Source organism: Marmota flaviventris, chromosome 4, assembly GCF_047511675.1.
Source record: "Marmota flaviventris isolate mMarFla1 chromosome 4, mMarFla1.hap1, whole genome shotgun sequence".
NCBI classification, from domain to species: Eukaryota; Metazoa; Chordata; class Mammalia; order Rodentia; family Sciuridae; genus Marmota; species Marmota flaviventris.
The window spans coordinates 47,361,385-47,381,891 of NC_092501.1; the positions used below are offsets into that span (position 1 = coordinate 47,361,385).

General features: G+C 41.8%; 1 protein-coding gene across 4 annotated transcripts in view; it reads left to right on the top strand.

Moving 5' to 3' along the window:
* Positions 1-20,507, top strand: part of Kcnma1 (potassium calcium-activated channel subfamily M alpha 1) — a 706,297-nt gene that overhangs the window by 571,486 nt on the left and 114,304 nt on the right. For 3 of the 4 annotated variants that reach the window (XM_027931402.3, XM_027931380.3, XM_027931382.3), the window contains 2 exons: positions 1,121-1,207; positions 9,125-9,201. In XM_027931402.3, the coding sequence (XP_027787203.3) occupies positions 1,121-1,207; positions 9,125-9,201 (164 nt within the window). Of the gene's footprint in view, positions 1-1,120; positions 1,208-9,124; positions 9,202-19,713; positions 19,888-20,507 lie in introns of all 4 variants that reach the window. The other variant, XM_027931395.3, reaches the window with a different exon arrangement.

The following is a 20,507-nucleotide window of genomic DNA, read 5'->3' on the forward strand; positions in this document are numbered from 1 at the left end:
AAGATTACATGTTAATTACATTCCTCCATCTTGGTTGTGTTGGGCATGTGAGCACTTCCTTTAGACCGATTCCAAATATCTTTTACCTTAATCACCAGCTTTTCAGATCAAAGAATACTTTTGTTGTCTATTGCTTCAATTAGAATCACCAATTCAGTACCTATTAAGCCCAAAGCCTCCTCCCAGTCTCTGGTAAAACATTCTCGTATTCTACTTTTGATCTGCAGAATATTAAACTTGTTTGTTTTGCCCATTTATTAGATTAGGATACATTTATCTCTCCTGTCAGTCCAAACACAACTTGGTCAGCTAGTCTATTTATACCAATTTGAAATAGGACAGTGAATATTTAGCTTCCTACTTCCCTTTAGGGGTAATTTTCATTTGTTTTCTAACTACAGTTTGCCCCTAATGATATGCTAACCATACATCTTATTCAAATACCCCTTACATTTTTATAAATAGCAGACTGGAATCATTACCTATATCCAACTGCAGCATTTTTCTTTTACATTGTCTGTCTAGAACAAATTCTTCCTACCTAGGATTTACATGGAGTCTACTTCCATGTCCTCATCAATGATATGAAGACATTCAGTTTGCTTCTGTATTGATTATGGGTAGCTTGTACCATTCCTCAAAGTAATATGTGGTATGTTTGTGTGTATGTTTCTATATGCATATAGGGGTCCCATTAATGCTCTATCATCTAATGGAAAATTAATGTGGCAAGAACTTCATTAGAACACTGATGTTTCAATGCTGAACATCAATAGAGTTTCAAAAGGGATATATTGTGAGGAACTTTGCTTCACGTCCAAGGCCCATGGTGGCAGCTAGATTGCCTCATCGTGCAAACCTAGGCCTAAAGCAAAGACTTGCTTTGATTTCCTCGACTTGGAGTATGCCAACCCAATATTTAACCAGTAGAGTTTAATGATGACGTTCTCCAATTAAATGTGTGGACCAGTGAACATCAAGCTCTAGAGATAAACCTTTGGAGAAAGCATTAGACTAGTGGGGCCCCTATAAAAACAACAGTATGGTGTTGCCTTCAAAGTTTTACTCAGAATGTGACCTCACATATATGTCTTCTTCTTCTTTTTTTTTCACTGAGCAGTATATTAATTAATCCTGGAAACCACCTTAAGATCCAAGAAGGTACTTTAGGATTTTTCATCGCAAGTGATGCCAAAGAAGTTAAAAGGTAAGAGTTTTATTTCCATCCACCTTTCTTTCTGGCTCAGCCATAAACATCTTGGTCTGCTGATGGGCATGCTTCCATATGGATAGGACTCTGACCCCGAAACTGCTTAACAAATCTATGGGCATCAAATGGTGCAGAAGTTTAAGAAATAGATATGTGCTTTCAATTATGCCCCCTGTAGATTCCTTTTCATGTAGTCAATTCCAGACCTTTGAATTAAAATAATAAATTTTTAGAACTAGAAAGCTTAGTGACCTGCTGCTTCATCTTACAAGTGAAGATACTGAAGCCCAGAGAGCAGAAGTGACAGCTCCAAGTCATCCTGATTCTCGCTGACCCAGAGGGACTCAACAGGAGAGCTGGTTCCTTGTCTAGTGTTCTTAATATTATCTGGGCAAACTTTCTTGAGAGTTATCAGATTTTTCTATAAGTGCCAAATAAAATTTCAAAGAATTTGGATTAATTTCAGATAATACATCAAAATAGCTCTATTTCTTTTTGCAACCTCCTAGGAAAATAGCTAGAGTCTCAGCTGCAATTGTGTCGTCTCTATAGGCAGAGCCCAGGATTTTATAGGCTTCTGTGTTTCATGGCATATTTGTGCCCTTACAGCTGTTTAAGGAGCTTAGGGAATCGAAGGGCTATAGATTCTATTCTATCAACTTGGAAAAATTTATTAGCAGGAATATGTGATGCCAATGCCCAGGCAGGTCACTCACCTCAACATTAATGTTAACATTAAGTATTTTAAGTCTTTAATTATTTATGAAAGTGTACTTGACTTCATTTAACGAGTTTCTACTCAAAGCTAGCCCTGTCCTAGATGTGTTACCTTCTCTATGGTTTCTCTTCCAAATAACCCTAGAAAGTCAGTCCAACACTAAGGGCTTTGGCTTCCTCATGTATAAAATTAATATAAATGAGCCACACATGGTGGTTCATGCCTGCAATCCCAGTGGCTCAGGAGGCTGAGGCAGGAAGATCACAAGTTCAAAGCCAGCCTCAGCAACTTTAGCAAGGCTCTGAGCAATTCAGCGAGGCCCTGTCTCTAAATAAAATACAAAATAGGGCTGGGGATGTGGCTCAGTGGTCAAGTGCTCCCGAGTTCAATCCCCAGTAACTCCCCACCCCAAATAAAATTAATATAAATGATTTGTCCAAGGTCACGGAGCACACAACAAATGGCATAGTCCTGGTGGGAACTAGGTTTTCCTTTTCTAAAACCCAGTCTCTTTCTGCCAATCTGGTAATGCTAATATGTCATTATAGAGGGCTTGCCTAGTACCAGCTCTGTTCTGGGTACTAACTACCTTCTTGGTGTTATGATCTCACTCACTCCTCACACAATCTTCTGAAATAGGTAGCGTGATTATTCCCCATTTTGTATGTGAGGAAACTGAGGCACAGACTGGCTAGTCAACTTGCCCAGAGTCATACAGTTAGTGAGTAATAAAGCCAGGATTTAAATCTAGAATGTCCAGTTCCAGGGCCTGTACTCTTAATTATGTGGCAAGGAGAGAGAGAGAGGCGCGCTGACGTGCTAAGCACAGAACAATGAACCTTGACAACTGATGCTTATGATTTTCTTTCTTTCCACCCACTCTAGCAAATGACCCATCCTAGTTAGAAAAAAAATTAGGAAAAAGAACATACAGGGTGTGGGAGCATGTTTTTCTTTTTAACTGAGCTTTTCCCTAACTCAAATTTTCTTCTATAAATTGGGAAAAGATTACCATTATTTATTGTGAGAGAGAAGTACCTCCCTACCCGTTCATAGAACCTAACTGTTCTTCAGAAGTATCCTGAAAACAAAGTTCACAAGAGACAGGGACAGAGGGTGCATGGGGTTGACCCCAGGCCCTCCGGAGGGGAAGGCTGTGTTCTCATCCAGAAATGAGACACAAAAGCCAGAAGCACATCTCAGCACTACACACAGGAGGCTGGGGAGCACAGCCGTGCAGTACATCATGTGCACTTCCCAGATAGCATATAGAACAAGAAGCTCCCATTTGTGTAATTCTATTTCCTATTGCATCTCTCACTAATGAATGTCACAAATACCAGGCAGTCCAAAAAACAAATTACCTCCTGTATTAGGGAGTGCAATATGTCTCATTTCTGTGCTTTATGGTCTTCACAAATACATGCTGACACAATCAGCTACAACCAGCCTGTAATTTTCCGTGGTGTGTGATGTGTCAGAGCAAATGCTGTCAGTTAGGGGATTTCAAAGAGATGAAGACTGCAGAAAACCACAGAAAGGACATTGGAGATTTGAATGAAACTAAACAAGTTTTGTAAAAATGGAAAAATAGATTATGACGATCTAATATTGAGTTTGCACCCTCGGCTGCAGAAGAGAAACAAAAGAAGTTAATGAATTCTAGAGCCCAGGAACTTTGAAATGCAGTGCTTCAGAAAAGAGGAGTGAAGCCATCCAGTTCTAGTCTTCCAAAGGTCACTTTGGGATGGGTGTTTGGGAAACTTGTCCTTTACTCCTTGTCCCTAAATATTTTTCCTTTTAAATAACCTTGGAATATGGTCTCATGGCTCACTGACCCCATTTGGCTTGCAGATATGATTTTTGTTTGAGTCACAATTTTAAAACATAAATCAGTTGCCAAGATGAAAAAAACTCGTCTGCTTTTATGTGAAAATTTACTGGTTTCTCCTGAAAAATTGGCAATCACGGGAGGCCTCATATTCATTCATTCACTCATCAAACTCATTCACTCATAATGCTTAGGAGGCTCTGCACGGGGGTCCAGGGGGATAGTCATGAGCAATGGAGAGGAGTCCCCACTCTCACGAGGCTCACGTTCCAGGGAGGAGAGAAGTACAGGCTTTTAAAATGTGTGGTGAATGAGCAAACACAATTTCATTGCTGATTTCGGTTGGGTGTAGGTGAAGGCTGCTCTGAAGGGTGGCATCTGAGCAGAGATAGAAATGAGGGAAGAGAGTCCCTCATGTAGAGGCGAGGCAGGAAGAAGAGATATGGTGGTAAGAACATCCTTGTGTTCAAAGAACGCAGGAAGTATGGCTGGGGGAGGAGATGCAGGGAGAGTGGTCTGAGACGAGTTGAGAAAGGCAGAGGCTTCTCTCTCATACTTTTTCCAAGAGGTTGGGTTCATTGCTGATTTTAAGCTGCAGGTGATATGGTCTTCTTTAAATTATGATACCGTCATCCTGCCTGCACTGCAGAGGATGGGATGTCATGGCAGTGAGTGAGGTAATGGAGGTGAGAGACTTAGACCATTGCATAGTATAGGTGAGAAATTAGGACCACAGGACCATTAGGACCATATTCAGATGATCTGCAAGATCCATTGATGAATTTGATGGAGGAAGTAAGGAATCAAACATAAGGATCTAGACTAAGGCCTAGATTTGGGTCATAAGCACTGAGTGGTTGACAATTCCATCTTACTTAGATGGGAAGAACTGGAGGAGTCTGGGGTGGTAAGAAATGAAGAATTCTATCAGGGAGTACAATATGTCTCATTTCTGTGCTTTATGGTCTTCACAAATACATGCTGACAGAATCAGTAGGAGACATGTACTAAACATACACATGGAGTTATCATAAAGTCAGTGCATCCAATGTGTAGAGTTCTGGGAAGAGGGGAGGTCTGGAGATGTAAACAGGGATGCTATATCAGTGAGGGTCCCTGCCAGAAACAGATGACACTCTTGCGCAGAAAACAGGAGGAGAATCTGATGAAGGGATTGTATGAAGATGTGGGCAGCAGGTTAAGAAAAACCAACAATAGGTGGCAAAGAATCTCAGAAACTTCTGTAAGTGGGAACCACTTTAAACCCTAGTACTGCAGGGACAAGGGGAAGGACTTTCCGAAGCTGGAGAGAGTTTGTGGTGTGGGAATGGCTGCCCAGGGGGAGCTTCACCCTTCATTAGGGTGTGTTGCAATTACTATTCCATGACCTGGCAGGGAGGGAACTCATCTCCTCCCACCCTCCAGTCACCTTCAGGTTCCTGTTATTGACCAAACACAACAGGAAACCAGAGGACCAGAAGGTCCTAAAGGCCAGGGGCATAGACAGAGTGGCTTCTTGACAACATGTGAGGCTACTGGAGGAAGGGATGCAGTGAGCCAGAGAGGAAGTGTAGGGGAGGGCAAGGAGAGCTGTTTTATAGGGTAAGAAAGGAGAATGGAGTGGTTCCCCAGTAGTGTGAAGAGGCCCCTGGAATCCATGGACATGGATTTAAAGTGAGAGCAGTGAGTTTTCATCCCCAGCAACACTTAGCTGCTCAGTCAGGTTCAGGTGTAAAGTAAGGAAGGGGTATGGCCAGGTGTGCCCCACAGAGGGAGAGACAGTGGAGAGGCGCATGCTGCCCTTCCAGTTGGGGATGTGTCTTGAGGTCACCATGGTCACCCAATCCTAGTTTCATTTCACTCATTAACTTTATTTGTTCACCTGGAAGATATTATGGTGTGTGAAGGAACCCTGGTACAGAAAGTAAAACTATATGACCTTGCTCACATGTGGAATCTAAAATAGTCAGCCCACAGAGGCAGAGCATAGGCCAGTCTTGTGTCACCAGGGGCTAGAGTAGGAGATAGATGGGGGCTGGGGAGTTGTTGGTCAAGGGACACAATACTTCAGTTATCTAGGAAGAATAAGTTCAAGCGGTCTATTGTCCATCAAGTTGATTTTTGTTAATATCAATGTATTTGACACTTGAAAATCACTATGAGAGTAGATTTCAAGTGTTCCCACTACCAAAAAAAAAAAAAAAAAGTTATGTAGGCCTGCTATGGTGGCACATGCCTGTAAATCCCAGCTACTCAGGAGGCTGAAGCAAGAGGATCACCAAGTTCAATGACAGCCTCAGCAAATCAGTAAGACTTATTTCAAAATAAAAAATAAAGAATGGCTGGAGAGGGTTGGTATGGTGGCTCAGTGGCAGAGCCTTGCCTAGCATGTGTGAGGCACTGGGTTTGATTATCAGCATAGCATATAAATAAATTAGTAAAATAAAAGTTCATCAACAACTAAAAAACATTAAAAAAAAAAAGAATGGCTGGAGACATAGCTTAGTGGTAAAGTGACTCTGAGTTAATCCCTAGTACTAAAGAAAAAAAAATAGCCAAATATGTTGTTTAAGTCAGTTTTACATCATTGTGGCCAAAAGACCTGACAAGAACAATACAGAGAAGGAAAAGTTATTTTGACTCCAAGTTTCAGGGCTGCAGTCTGTGGTTCTCTGACTCCATAGACCTGGGTCTGAGGTGAGGTGGAGCATCGTGGGCAGGAGGACATTGTGGATAAAACAGCTCAGGACATGGCAACCAGCATGCAGAGAAAGAGAGAGCTCCACATATCAGGGACAAAATGTAAGCCCCAAAGTCATCCCCTGAGTGACCTACTTCCAGCCACACCCTTTCTGCCTTCAGTTACCACCAAATTAATTCATTCAGTGGCTTAATCCACTGATATGTTACAGTGGACCTAATCATTTCACCTCTGAAAATTCTTGCATTGTCTCACATATGAGCTTTGGAGGACACCATATATCAAAACCATAACATAAGTGAAAACATATAATTCACTTAGGTATTCCACAGCACATATATATTTCAAAACATCATGTTGACCATCACAAATATATACATTTTTATTTGTAAATTAGGAGTAAACATTAAGTTTAGAAGAAGAATCCAGCTTTAATTTATTCAGATACATTATCATATAATCCCTTTAGTAGTGTGTTTAAAACCTTGGACTATGGTGCCAAACTGCATAGATATGAATCCTGGCTCTCCTCCTCTTAGCTGTGTGGCCTTGGGTAAGTCACTTAGTATCTCTGGGCTTCAGTTTCCTCATCTGTAAAAGAAAAGTAATAATCATACCTCTTTCAAAGGGTTGTTTGAGGATCAAATATGTTATTGCTTATAAAATGTTCGAACAACCCGTGGCCTATAGTCTGCATTTTATAAGTGTAATTATTACTATTGCCTGTAGGAGAATCCAGTAGGGGGATGGGGGAGAAAATGTCTAAAGAAAGTGGATGCAAAGTTACTTGTCCCAACATGGATTGTTTCCTGTCCTTCCTGTTTAAGGCAGATCCCTGTCCACTGGGTCATTAACCACAGTGCTGTGCCAGTCGTAAATGCAGCTAACTTTCCTTTTCTTGTAAAGTGGATGACAGCTGGCATTTAAAGAAATAGTGGAAGAGCTTCTTGTGTAGAAGGGGCGTTGGACTTGGATGCAGAAGTCCCAGGGCCAGCCAAGCTCCACCATCAGATGACTTTGGACAGGTCATGACAACCTCCTCAGTTTTCAGATGGGGACATTGAGTCCTAGAGATTTGGCTCAAATCCCCACAATCCCTTCCAGTTCCAAAAGTCTTAACATTGGTTTCTAGCCAGTGCCAGTCGTAAATGCAAGTCCCGTGAAAAACATAAAAAAAAAAAAAAGGAATCTTGGAATCAAATAGTCAAGAATTGTGTTTATTTCTTTAGCCCAGTCAGGAAAAGACCATGTTTATCCCTGGAATTCAAGTTCATGTTGGGAGTGGTAAAGGTGCTAAGCCAGGGATTTTATTAGTTCTTGGATCCATAAGGTTGTAAGGTTGTTCCAGTGAATTTTATCACCTCCCCAGTTTGGATGCTTCTCTACTTATGATGGACTAAATCCCAGTAAACCATCATAAATTGAAAATATCATGGTCAAAAATGCATTTGACACACCTGCTCTAGCTTAACTTAGTCTACTGTGCTCAAAACATTTACATTGGACCTTGGCTGTACAAAACCAGCAAACAACAAAGCCTATTTTATATATTTTTAAAAAGGTTAGTATCTTGTGTACTAAGTGGACAGCAGGTTGTACGGGTTCACTTTTGCTCATCCTAAACTGGGGACCATCCATACCCTCCACCCACACTGTTCTTCTAACCCTGTGATCTTAAACTGTGCTATAATGGTCTTATTTCTACCAAAGTATTTTTTTTAATATTTATTTTTTAGTTGTAGGTGGACACAATATCTTTATTTCATTTTTATGTGGTGCTGAGGTTTGAACCCAGTGCTTCACACATGCTAGGTGAGCACTCTACCACTGGGCCACAGCCCCAGCCCCCAAAGTATCTTTGACACAAGCCAATGCACTTTGTAATCCCATATTGACACCCAAATCTGATTAGGGGATTTTCTTTCGATGGCTTCTTCTAGGGTTCCTTCTACCCACCTCATTCCTTTGCTCAGCTGTGGTCAGCTGAGCTTTGCTCCATAGTAAGAAGAAAACCTTCACTTATTACATGTTCGCAGGGCTGTATATTGCAGGGGTGGGTCCCGCCAGCCATGCAGTGAAATGAGCTATGAAATCCCAGAGGGAGTTTGACAGAGAAGCTGCTAGACTTCTTGCCTTTGTTGTTCCTTCTCCTACCTCCTCTCAACCCTCTCTCACTCAGGCTAACAAGAAAAGGTGCTTTCAAAGTGACAAGGCTAATGTTTGCATTTGACAGTGGAGCACCCTGCTTGTGCCCCTTTAATGTACATTTGAGTAGACTGTGGGGCTTGGGAGTTGTGTAGCTTCCCCACCCAGGATTCAGGGCTGATGGTTCACGTGTCCCGACAAAGAGCATCGAGTGCTGTTCTCCAAAATGAAAGACAAGCAAGCAGATGCGGTGTGTCTCATCAGCAACCCTTCTCCCAGTTCCTCTGCAAATGCAGGTTTATGAAAAGAAGCACTAACTCAAATCACAGAATCCCGTGTTTGAAATAAATGGTCTTGCAACAAACATTTCCGTCTGCAAATGTCTAAACTTTTCAAAAGATTAAAGGAAATTAGTGCTGGCATGTTTCATTAATTTGGCACCACCGCGGAGGAAATGTGGTACTCATTTCATTTGGTTGGATTATGAAATGTGTCAGTTTTTCCATTCTCTTTCTCCAGGGCATTTTTTTACTGCAAGGCCTGTCATGATGACATCACAGATCCCAAAAGAATTAAAAAATGCGGCTGCAAACGGCGTAAGTAGTGTTTCTTTCCCCCTCCCCACCCCCCTCCTTCCTAGTCCCCCAAATTCATTTTCCTTCCCCTTTCCCTATGAGAGAAACATTAAACATCAAGAGTTCTCTTGAATATGTTTATGTTTCACACCACAATTTCAAAGAAATATGAAATAGCCATCCTTGCTTTGTTGGAGGACGAAAAATCACCACCAATAATACCTAGGGGTAAACTTGGTACCCAGTCTCCATTTCTTGACTCCAGAGGATATGTCCAGTCTAATAGTGTCAAGTATGATGTGAAAAAGTGGGACACCCAGCCAGCTGCTGTAGTGCATGCCTATAATCCCAGCTACTCAGGAGGCTGAGGCAGGAGGATTGCAAGTTCAAGGCCAGACTGAGCAATTTAGCAAGGCCCTGTCTCAAAATTAAAATAATGAAGAAGAGATAAGGGTGTACAGTTCAATCCCCAGGACCAAAAAAAGAAAGAAAGGAAAAGAAAGGAAGTAGGACACTAAGATTGTACTAGATGGAGTGTTTTTGTGTAGTGATTTCCAGTGGACAGGAAACCACTACGTAAAGATGGCTATGCTAGGGCTGAGAGTGAAACTGAATCTGAGAGCTCAGTTTCCGAAATGGGAATTGACTCTCTTTCCCTTTGGAATTCCTGTGGGCTTTAGTACCAAAGGTCAGAGTTTTTCATTGTGACTCCCTCAGACCACTCTAAGAAAAGAACATGGCTCTAGCCAAGGACCTTGATCACCATTGTCCCAAAGACCAGCCTTGGGGTAGATGGATTGGGCTGAGTAGCTTCTGGCCTAGCCTGTAACATGCCTCTTCTAGAGCAGCTGGGGCCTCAGTGGTGAATCAGAGACACTGGCTTGGAGCTTCCCAGAGACCAGGAGTTATAGTTTTGACCTTGCGAAGGCCATGCCTTTTGCAGCATCAATGCTGCATTGTCTAGTAGAAATTGCTGTCAACCCTGGAGAAAGAAAAATAATGATGCCTCCCTTTCCTTCAGTGTTTGAAGAACTCCTTGTGATGACAGCTTTGATCCTCACTATAACCCTGTGTAATTGGTAGGGGGTGTTATTAATCCCATTTTACAGAAAGAGGCATGGAGGCTTCCAAGTTTAGTGAGAGGATGAGATTGCTGGCAGTCATACAGCCAGTGTGCAGGGATTCAGGTCCCCAGAGGCCTTTCTTGATGCTGTTCTCTGAGTGCCTTAATCTTTATTGCAGGATGGAATGGCCAGATAGGTGACCTCGGGTTTGATGAGTACAAACACAGTCATAAAAGATCACACTATAAAATACTTTTTCACATGCACACCAGACAGCAGAGTACCACCCCTGGATTATCCCAACTGAAACAGGGCCTTTCCCCTCTGTGCTCTTGAAGGAGCACCTGCACAACCAGAAAGATAAAAATATAGTTCCACTAGAGCCCAAATAAGTTAATCAATCCCTTGGGCCAGTACCCATAGGGCAGCTCTTGGTCTGGAGAACTTTCTGTGGAAATCCTTTCAGACTGGCTCCCAAACTAGCTAAGTCCTACCATCTTGCTCCCTTCTCCATTGATTTAATATATTCAGCACCCCCTCCTCCTAACGCTGTCACCTAACCAAGATGTGTATTTATTGATATCTTATAGCAAGAGCCTCTGACTTCTTGGAACCTATGAATTTCTCCCATTCTGACACTCTCCCAGAGAGAGCATCTGAGAGGCTCAGAAGCAAGTTCACTCCACGTCTAATCTCACCCAGGCTCCATGACTCCAGACACCCTTCCCATGAGGCAGTCAACCTAGCCCTGCTTGGCTAATTATGAATACAGAAGCTCATTTGGCCAGGCATCACCTGGGTTGTTTCCATCAGAAGGTACAGGACATCCTGAGGGTAGAGGTAAACAGAAAATAATAAATACAAGAGGGCAAACTCTTCTGTAAGGATGCTCTTGCAGTGAGGGGTTTAGAAAAGGTGGAAGAGTATTGAGGATAACAGTCCATGAAAGGGTATTTATTTTCCAGAGACCCTTGTCCCACAGGGGTATCAATGAAATGGCAAGACTACACACAGCGAACTGTTGAGTGAGCTTTCACATATTTTTGAGTGCCCTTTTGGGGCAAGGTGCCATTCTTGGTGCCAAGAATTGAGTGGAGAAGGATATGTATATCATCTCGCCCTCCTGAGACATTCCTGCTAGCGACAAGACACAAACCATCACACCAATAGTTAAATAAGCTCAGAGCCAAGTGCAGAGAAGAGAGGCAAGCCTGTCTGAGAATATGAGGTGCCTAGTTGGAATGCTACTGTTTCCCAGCTTGGAATGTCAGAAAGGTCTCCACTGGGAGGTTACATTGAAGCTGAGCCCCAAGGCCAAGTAGGGAGAAGAGTGAGGGAATAGGACAAAAGTGCCCGAGGGATGACAGAGCAGCTGGTGGGGTTGATGGCACTGGGGAAAGAGTGGTACTTACCCAAGATTAGAGAGGAAGGCCAGGTGGTGGTAAGAAGCTGGGTCTTAGTTCTATACCAGGAAGCTGTTAGAAGTGTTCAAGCAAGAAAACCACATCATCACTTGTCAGTTGAAAAGATCTCTTTGGTGTCTTGGTCAGAAGGGAAGAAGTAGCAGGCTAGAGAGAGAGAGAGAGCTTCATTGATTCTTGTTGCAAAACTAAATGTCCCTCCTAGGACACTAGTGGATCACAGCAGACCATTTTAAAAATCCTTGCAAATAAGGATTTGACCTCCAGGATATTTTTTCCATCTTGATTCCAGGCAAGCAAATAGCACTGAACTTTAGCTTCATCCTGGGGGAGAGGTATGTCATTATTTAAAAGAACTTTATTCTCTTAAAGTTGGTTGAACTAATAAAACGTATGATCTCCCATCATGCAAGGGCACACATTGCTATATAAAGCCTGCCTTGACCAAGCCAAGCCAGTGTGACAAGGCCCTCGGCTATGAGGTTAATATTTGATAGAACAATCAGAGTTGTCCAAATGCTGTTCTTCCTAATTAGCCTAGAGGGCAGGATGTCAATGTGTGTGTATGGGAGGGGGGTTAGAATAAAATGAAATTATTGAGTAGCAACCTTTCCATGTTAAGTCAGAAAAGTGAGGAGACTGGAGAAAATATGTTTTGGTTGAAAAGAAGTTTTCATTAGAAAGAGCTAGGGACATTGGTAACACACTGGGGGAATCCCATACTTTGGGGTAGGCATTGACTGGTACCCTAAGTTGGAGAGGGCATTTGACCCACCAAGTCACTTGTCCAAATCTGTTAGTCCAAATGTTAATAATTCACCCCCAAATAGTATGTGTCCATGAGGGCAGAGCTAATGATAGTCGCTAGCTTCCTAACCCTCCTTCCACAGCTTCCTTTGTCCACAGCTTCAATCCCTCCTCCCCCAACCCAACTCTTCCCCTTCCAGCTCTGCCCTTTCCTTCCCATTCCCTTTCATTCAGTAACCTTCAATGTTTCGTGTCATATTACCCAGAAAAATATGGAGTTTGGACATTCCATTTCTGGAAAGTCTGTGGTGGTGGTCCAGTTTAACTTTTGCATTTCTTTCCATTTCTTCATAGCTCTTCACCCAGAACATGAGTCCAGTCCAGCTACCTGTCCAAGGAGCAAGCTCTCAGACTCAACCATTTACCCATTTTCTTTTTTTTGTGTAACAAACCTGGTCTAATGATTTACATTTTCCCTCCTAGCCTCTGAAAGTTTGCCAAAGGGTAGTCTCCTAGGGGACAAGTCCTATCTAGATTGATGTGTTTGAAGAAATTTTCTTTAATTTCTGATCATTGACATATCTTTGATTTATGTTTTTTCTCTTTGCTGCCTTGGGATACGGCCCCCCTACTCTATTTAAACTGCACACTGGTAGTGATCTATTGTGAGTAAAACGGGTTCCTACCAGCCCGGAGTCTAGTTGCCCTGTCTTTCTCTAGATGAGATACTTCTTTCATTTTCTGTACAGTTTCAATTTCATTTTACTTTTGGTATACATGTTGCATGGAGCAGTGACATCATGCCCCAATTCGCTCATGCCCAACATGGTCTGCAGAGTAGCCTGGAGCCAGAGAGTACCTGGAGCCCACCCTCCACACAGCCACCCACCCTCAGCCTCTGGCCAGCTTCTGATGCTGTCTTATTTTTACATTTGAAAATAAGACCTTGACAACAGTGTGTTTCTCTTGAAGGCCTTTCTCAGGACTTTGAAGGACACTGATTAGATTGGAGTAATTACCACTCTAGCTCTAGATGCCTTGTCCATTGGGGGTCATTATCATGCTTGCCTTTGATAAATTATACTTGGTCTCCTCTGCTATGGAGCTTGAATTCCTCCCCAGAAGGAAACACATAGGTTACATATATATTCCTGTGTTGTGATATATATATGATGTGTACCAGTACTTTATATGTAAAAATGTATATTTTTATATATAACTGTAGAGATATTCCATAGAGAGAGGGATGTATTTACTACAGTATATGTGCCTCTTTATACAAGAAGGGGCTTCCTAGAGAATTAATTGGCTATCCACTTTTAGAATCATAAGTATCTAAACTGCCTTCCTGGAGACAAGTATTTGCACAGTGGTAATTATTTCCTACAGTCTATGAAGTTCCCTTGCTTTAAAACAAAGGTTCTCTTTTAGTCACTATGAAGTAAGACCTTTCCTATTTCTCTATAAGCATTAGTCAGACATCTAGGAAGAATTGTTTACTTGTTTAAGTAAGAAATACGGGCTCATGAAGGATGCTCCATTTCATTAATGAGTTCTGTAGGGGTTTGAAGGAGTCCATTTTAAGTTTTGGGTGATTCCCCCTCACCCAACCAGATGTGGCAATTGAGGAGGAGCTTTTAAGGGCAGCATTACAGAGTGTGACTGACAGCAGCGTTGCTCTCAGGGACACCATCAGCACTGGGTCTTTACTCACAAACTTTACTAGACTCCGCTGAAATTGAAATGAGACTCAATCCATAACTCATTCAGTCTAACGGCTCTGAAACTTGAAGAAGATATTTCTGCAGTGGGTCCTCTCAGATTCCTTTGCAGCAGAAGCAGCAAGTTGAGCATCTGATTTTGGCTAGTCTTCGGTCTTTGGAGGGCATGAAATGCTCCGTGTGAACAAAACAAAACAACAACAACAACCCCCCCAAAAAAAAACAATGACTGACTTCCATGCAATGCACAATTCTGCCAAAATTGTCTCTGCAGCGCCCTTCATCTGCAGAGCACAGCATTTGCGTAGTCCATCTAACATTCCTTCAGAATGGAGAAAACGTGATGTCACTCAACAAACAACTAGAGTGCCAAATTCTTCTACCTTTCCCAGATACAATGTGATCATCGAGGGCAGAATCAACTAGCTCGGAGTGCCTCCTGTTACTGATGTTAACTAGCTTTGTCTTTTCCCACTCCCTGTTCTTGAAAAACCACCTGGAAGAACTTTCTTTTTCCTCCAGAAGGTAATGGGAGGACTTCTGCTAAGTGAAGACATCGTTCCTCATTTATAGGACTTGAAAGAATGTTCTTTGATTCCCAGTGCCACATCAAACAATATACCTCAAACTTAAACCTTGGCAGACTTTTCTTCCATGGATATTTTTTTTTTATCATTTCAGTTGCTGCCAACCCATGGAGAGTAGCTTTAGGGTTCATGCTTGGAAATACAATTTCCTTCATTGGACTGATTTTTAAAGTGAGGTTGTGATCTGAAAAGTGTCTATTAGTTGCATGACAGATTTTTTTTTTCTTTTACACCAACCTTCCCTTGAATTTGTTCCATTGGAAACCTAAAATATTTTACCCTCAACAGTTGGAAAACTCCACCTGGGCTTCTCTGTCCAGGGCTGCCTTTCCTGCACCTTCCAATCCACCCTGGAAATTAAGATTCTGCAATTGCAAATTGGCTGACAATTTGGTTGCTGATGCAGGAGGCAGATGGTGCTGGGGATAGGATGGGATCCAACTCGGCCTCCTATTCCAGGCTTGGCTCAGAAGGGCTAACTAGCAAAGAACCTGAGTTTGACATCTGATTGTCAGTTTGTCCCAAGGAAAGAGTAGTAACTATGTTACATCTGCAGGAGGTTTCATTTCTCATGTTCATGATTTTTGAAAATAGAGAAAAAGCAGTCCAAGGGCACATCTGAGAAATCTTTCCATTTCAAACACTCAAGAGTAAACAGATAGCTTTGATGATGTCCATTAGGGAAATACTTTCATTGTGTCTCTATAAATACTACAAGGAAGTCATGATGGAAATATTGGATGAATACCCACTTTATTGTGGTGAAAAAAAGCACATAAAAGCTTTTTCTTAAATTATGAAATGGCTCAAACAGAGTTCTTTGGAGGAAGGTGAGACCCAGGATCTAATTCTTGGCAACCAAATAACCTCTTTGAATCTGTGGCACTGATCCAGAACAAGAACCTAATGATGTGGGCCAAAGAGAAAATGGAGTCCCTGGAGGCCTGTATTTCTACTTTCCCAGAGTTAAGTCTGCCCACGGGGGCAGTTAATTGAGCATAAAGTTCCAAGAGCCCTAAGATGGAATGACAAGTAGCTACAGTATTCACACCTGCCAGAGACACACTCTTGTCTGCTCCCTGTCTGGGAAGCTGCAACAGGATCTTGTGAGGACCCCATCAGCTGGTACTGCAAACAAAGACCATTCGCTTGCAACGTAACCACTTTTGATCACCCTCTTCTAGGACCCTTCCTCCCCATCCCTACTGCCCCTAAACATCTGCTGTGGATCGGAGCAGCCATTGAATTGAAGTGACACTGCTGCATACATTTCAATTCTTAGAGACAGCAGGCTCTCTTTCTGCTCCTTTCAGAGAAAGGCCAGCAAGTTCAGGTTAACTCCTCTGTTAACTAGCTGCTGTTTCACACCGATCCACTAGATGTCCTCATAGATCCACTTTGTATTGCCATTGAAATTCCCCAGGAAATCTCTGAGGATTGGGATTTGACAAGAGAGCAATGGGTAACTACCTAAGAAAAAAACTCAGCACACAAAAGGAGAGAGAGTGGACACTTAGTGTGTCCAAGGAGTAGATAAGAAACTTGTTTCTATATTAAATAAATACTGAAGTTTTTCAAGTTGCTCTTTGAAACCTAACCTTGGGAGTAGCACTCTGATGTCTGAAATTAACCTTTTAACCCAAATTGGCTCTAGAAAAGGAAAAAATCACTAAGAAATGGAAATAAAATACTATTGGTTCTTAATAGCTAGGAATCACTAAAACAAAACTTGCGGGATCTGGAAGCCAGAGAGAGAGAGTTGAGGGAGATGACGGGGAGGTAATTCCCAAATTAGGAGATTCACCACGTAATTTTGATATAACTTTATTTTAAAACCTGAGAGTATAATTTTACACACAAAGTGTCTGCATCTTCTGAAACAAATATTACCAGAGAGGCAAATCCTCCTCAGTTTTCAGTTAAAGAGCTTGTCCATGACTTGAATAATGGCCCTGAGGAAATCACTTCCTGACTGGCACACACAGCCTTCAGGCCTGATGGATCACTTCCCCAGATGGAAGGTCAGAATTACTCTTACCTTTTAAGAAAGTAGACCCAGAAGTATACAGGTGAAGACTCCTGACAGGGGTCAATGAAAACGGACTGTTCCAGAAGTAGAGAAAAGGAGCCACCCTCACAGTTGGTGGCCTTTGGTCTAGACATTGTGACTCATGAAGGTTTGTCAACATGTGGGGCTCAATCATTTTTAACTGTTTCTGTCTTGTCTTTGAGCCTCTTGTTGATCATTCTTGCTGGTTTTTTCTTTCTTTTTCTTTTTCTTTCTTTTTTTTTGTGGTGGTGCTTGTTTGTCTTTTTTTGAGATTTCTATTTTGCATTTGGTATGAGTGTAAAAATGACTGGGAAGGAATGACGAGTAATAGCATGTTTTCTTTTTTATGCATATGCTGCTTTGGAATGTGACTGCTTATAATTAACAGCTAATATTCTTATAGCAAATGTTTTTTTGCTGCTTCGATGACCAGTTTCAGCCTGTTCTTGCATGCTAACAATATGAAATTTTAAAACAATGCATGGTTTCCAGAAGAGCCAACAATGGCAGTTGCAAACAGTCCCTGAGAGCCACTGGTTGGATGTCATAATCACGCATTATGATGGGTTTGCCTCTGACAAAGTAGTTTCAAAAGTTATTCTATCCCTAACATTCCACCCCTTGTCCTTAAAGATGGTGTGTGTATGTGTACACACATACATCTATGTGTGTATGTGTGTATATGGATATATGTGTGTGTGTGTGTGTACACACACACACACTCACACACACTCACACACATATTATTTCCCTATAAATGTGTCAGATTCTGTTGTTGTGTATGAACCCCAAATGGCAGCATGGAAATGGAAACCAGGGACTATTGCTAACAAAAAGCAAAGCATTTCCCAGTTTGATTTGATGGTCTTCTCCTCTGCTACAGCATTTGATTTAAAAAACTTTTGAAACAAAAAAGTCATCCTTGTTTTTCTCTTCCATGTAAATAACAAATCAATATTTCCAGTAAAAGAACTTAGGAAAGGAAAAACAAGGATTTGATTCTCCAAGTTGTGCACCAGAACCAGATTCACATATAAGACGATTATTTTCATGTCTTAGTTGAAACCCCCAGTCCCCACCCTGTTCTTGACTTCAGCCACTGCTGTTTGTTGGGGGTGTCTGAGAATTCAGACCATGCCTTATAAATTCCTTTGACTCAAATGCTATAGTGAAATTCTTTTTAAATACTTTTTAATTTTTTTGGTAAAAACTAAGCTCAAAGGAATGAGATACTGCACACTGAACAGGGCTGGGGCTGCATGATGATGGGAACAGACTAGTTAGGATGCTAAAAGAAGGTGTCACTAAACATTGGAGCCAAGTTTACAGGAATGGAGATGCTGCTGAAGAGATCTCTTGTTCATCTCCCCCAGTGCCTGTTCTTCACAATCATAACCTTACCCTTGCTTGAAAAATATACCATATGGCAAGTCATAAAGGTCTTAGAACAGGACTTGACCCATTTGAGAGGTTTAAACCCCTTTCTTGGTGACTGTAATATTCAAAGAGGGCAAAATCACAAGCAATACTTTTAAATAAGAGGGCAACCATTCTCTACAACAAAGAAGAAAGGCAGGAGGTGGGGAATGACTTTCCTAATGGCATGTGTGGACCCCGGGGAATAACACCTCTCCAACTCAAGTTCACTGTTTGGCTGTGATGTTTGGAATAAATATGAATTCTTCTTCCACCCTGTGAGAGAAGCAGGCTAGTCCATGCTAAGTGATAAACAAACATGTTTGCCTGTTGTAGCATCAAAACAAGGTACAAAAAGCTTATCTTATTGTACTTAAATATAAATTGGCTTGAGGGGTGAAGGTGAAGGGCATTGGGAACTGCTGGGGTGATATCCAGCAACTCGTGTAGGTCAGCATTTGGGTTGGATCCCTGAGCAGCATGGAATCTACAGTACTAGCTTTAGAAGAGCCACCACGGGGGCCTGCAAATCTCAATAAGAAATTCACTGTGTAAACTGTTATCTGATTTTATGTTTTGTGATTTCTAAGCTATTTTGGCCAATATTTTCTGTGTACAGGGTGGGGGGAAGAATGTTTAACCAGTAGACTGATTGCTTTCTGAATTTCTGGTGGGTGAGGAGAGAAAGACAGATATGATTTTCAGATTCGGCTTTAAGCAGAAGGTGCCCCCATGAGCAGGCAAATGCATTCCAATAGACCAACATCTCATGCTTTTGGTGATTTCTTATTTGCGATCTTCCTTTAATGTCAAATACGCAGCATTAGCCTTGAGTAGCTGCATTTCTTATATGGACAGATTTGGATATTTGTTCTGTCAAGAGTAAATTTAAATTCCTGTAGCTATCATGTAAACTCACTCCCGGGAAGTTCAGTGAAGGCATCCTCAGATTCTATATTAACACGTAATCATTTCACATCTAATTTGATGGAAGCTTGTCCCGGGCTCTGCCTAATGCCCAGAAATGGATGGAAATTAGGAAAAAAGAAAAAAAAAAACCTACCTATTAGATATGTTTGCATCTTGCAAAGACCATTTATGGTACCAAATAAGCAATTAATTTAATTGATTGGCCATGTGTTTCTTTTGTCCTTCTGCATTAATAGTGCAGGGGGAAAATGTTGGTTACTTTTTTTGCTGTCTGTAATTTGCTCTTCTCATCCAAGAACCCAGTTGTGTTCAGCCATGCCCTTTTCCTGTGGTCACCGCTCTATTGAGGGGAGAAAAATAATATGCATCAGCCTAGGGGGACTATAAAGGCAATTTATATTTTCACTGCTTTTTTGATGTACAACCAAACTGTTATCAACAATCACTCTGCATTTTTTTTTTCCCTGGGTCAAGACTGTTAATGTGAACTAAGACCTGTGTTAAATCCCTTCAGCTCCCTTCCAGCTGTCTTGCTGTGTGTGACCTTGCCATTAACTGCCGCTCTTCCTCTCCTCCCATCCAACCACATGGTTATAGCCAAGATGTCCATCTACAAGAGAATGAGGCGGGCATGTTGTTTTGATTGCGGACGTTCTGAGCGTGACTGCTCGTGCATGTCAGGCCGTGTGCGTGGTAACGTGGACACCCTTGAGAGAGCCTTCCCACTTTCTTCTGTCTCTGTTAATGATTGCTCCACCAGTTTCCGTGCCTGTAAGTTCAATCTCGACATGCACCCCCTGTCTGTGCTCTCTGTGGTCTCATCCCTGTCTCGTGCTGTGCCCCGTGGTTCTGTGAGTCAGTCGGGCTGGTGTCTTCGTCCCAGTGTGATCTGTTATGTGGTGACACGTTGCCCCAGCTGCCTGTGTCTCTGTATGTGCTGAGGAGGGAATCTGACTTCTTTGGTTTATTATGTTTCTTGCAATAATGGGTAGGACTGTGATGTAACAGTCCAGCGATATTCTTTCCCTCTGGTTTAAATCAGTATAAGAGGACTGCATCTCAAATACTATATTAAAACAGAGATATATGAAAATATACATTTTAATATTTTGGAAAAGCCTATAAATTGGGTTGGGTTGAAGGGAGGAAGAAAAAAAGTGTTAAGAGAGAAAGCTAGCTCAACCATTAAATTTTTAAATGAGCTTAATTTTTGAAAATGCAACAGAGTTTAGGTGCAGATGTCTGCAAAAACACATCTACACATATGGTATTTTTTCTGTGCCTTTCTAACCTGAATCTCATTTCTCAAGTGCCAGATTTTGTGCTATATTCTGGAAAAAGGTATTTTAAATCTGCCAACCTCCATAGGCTGGTGGATTCTAGAGCTTCTC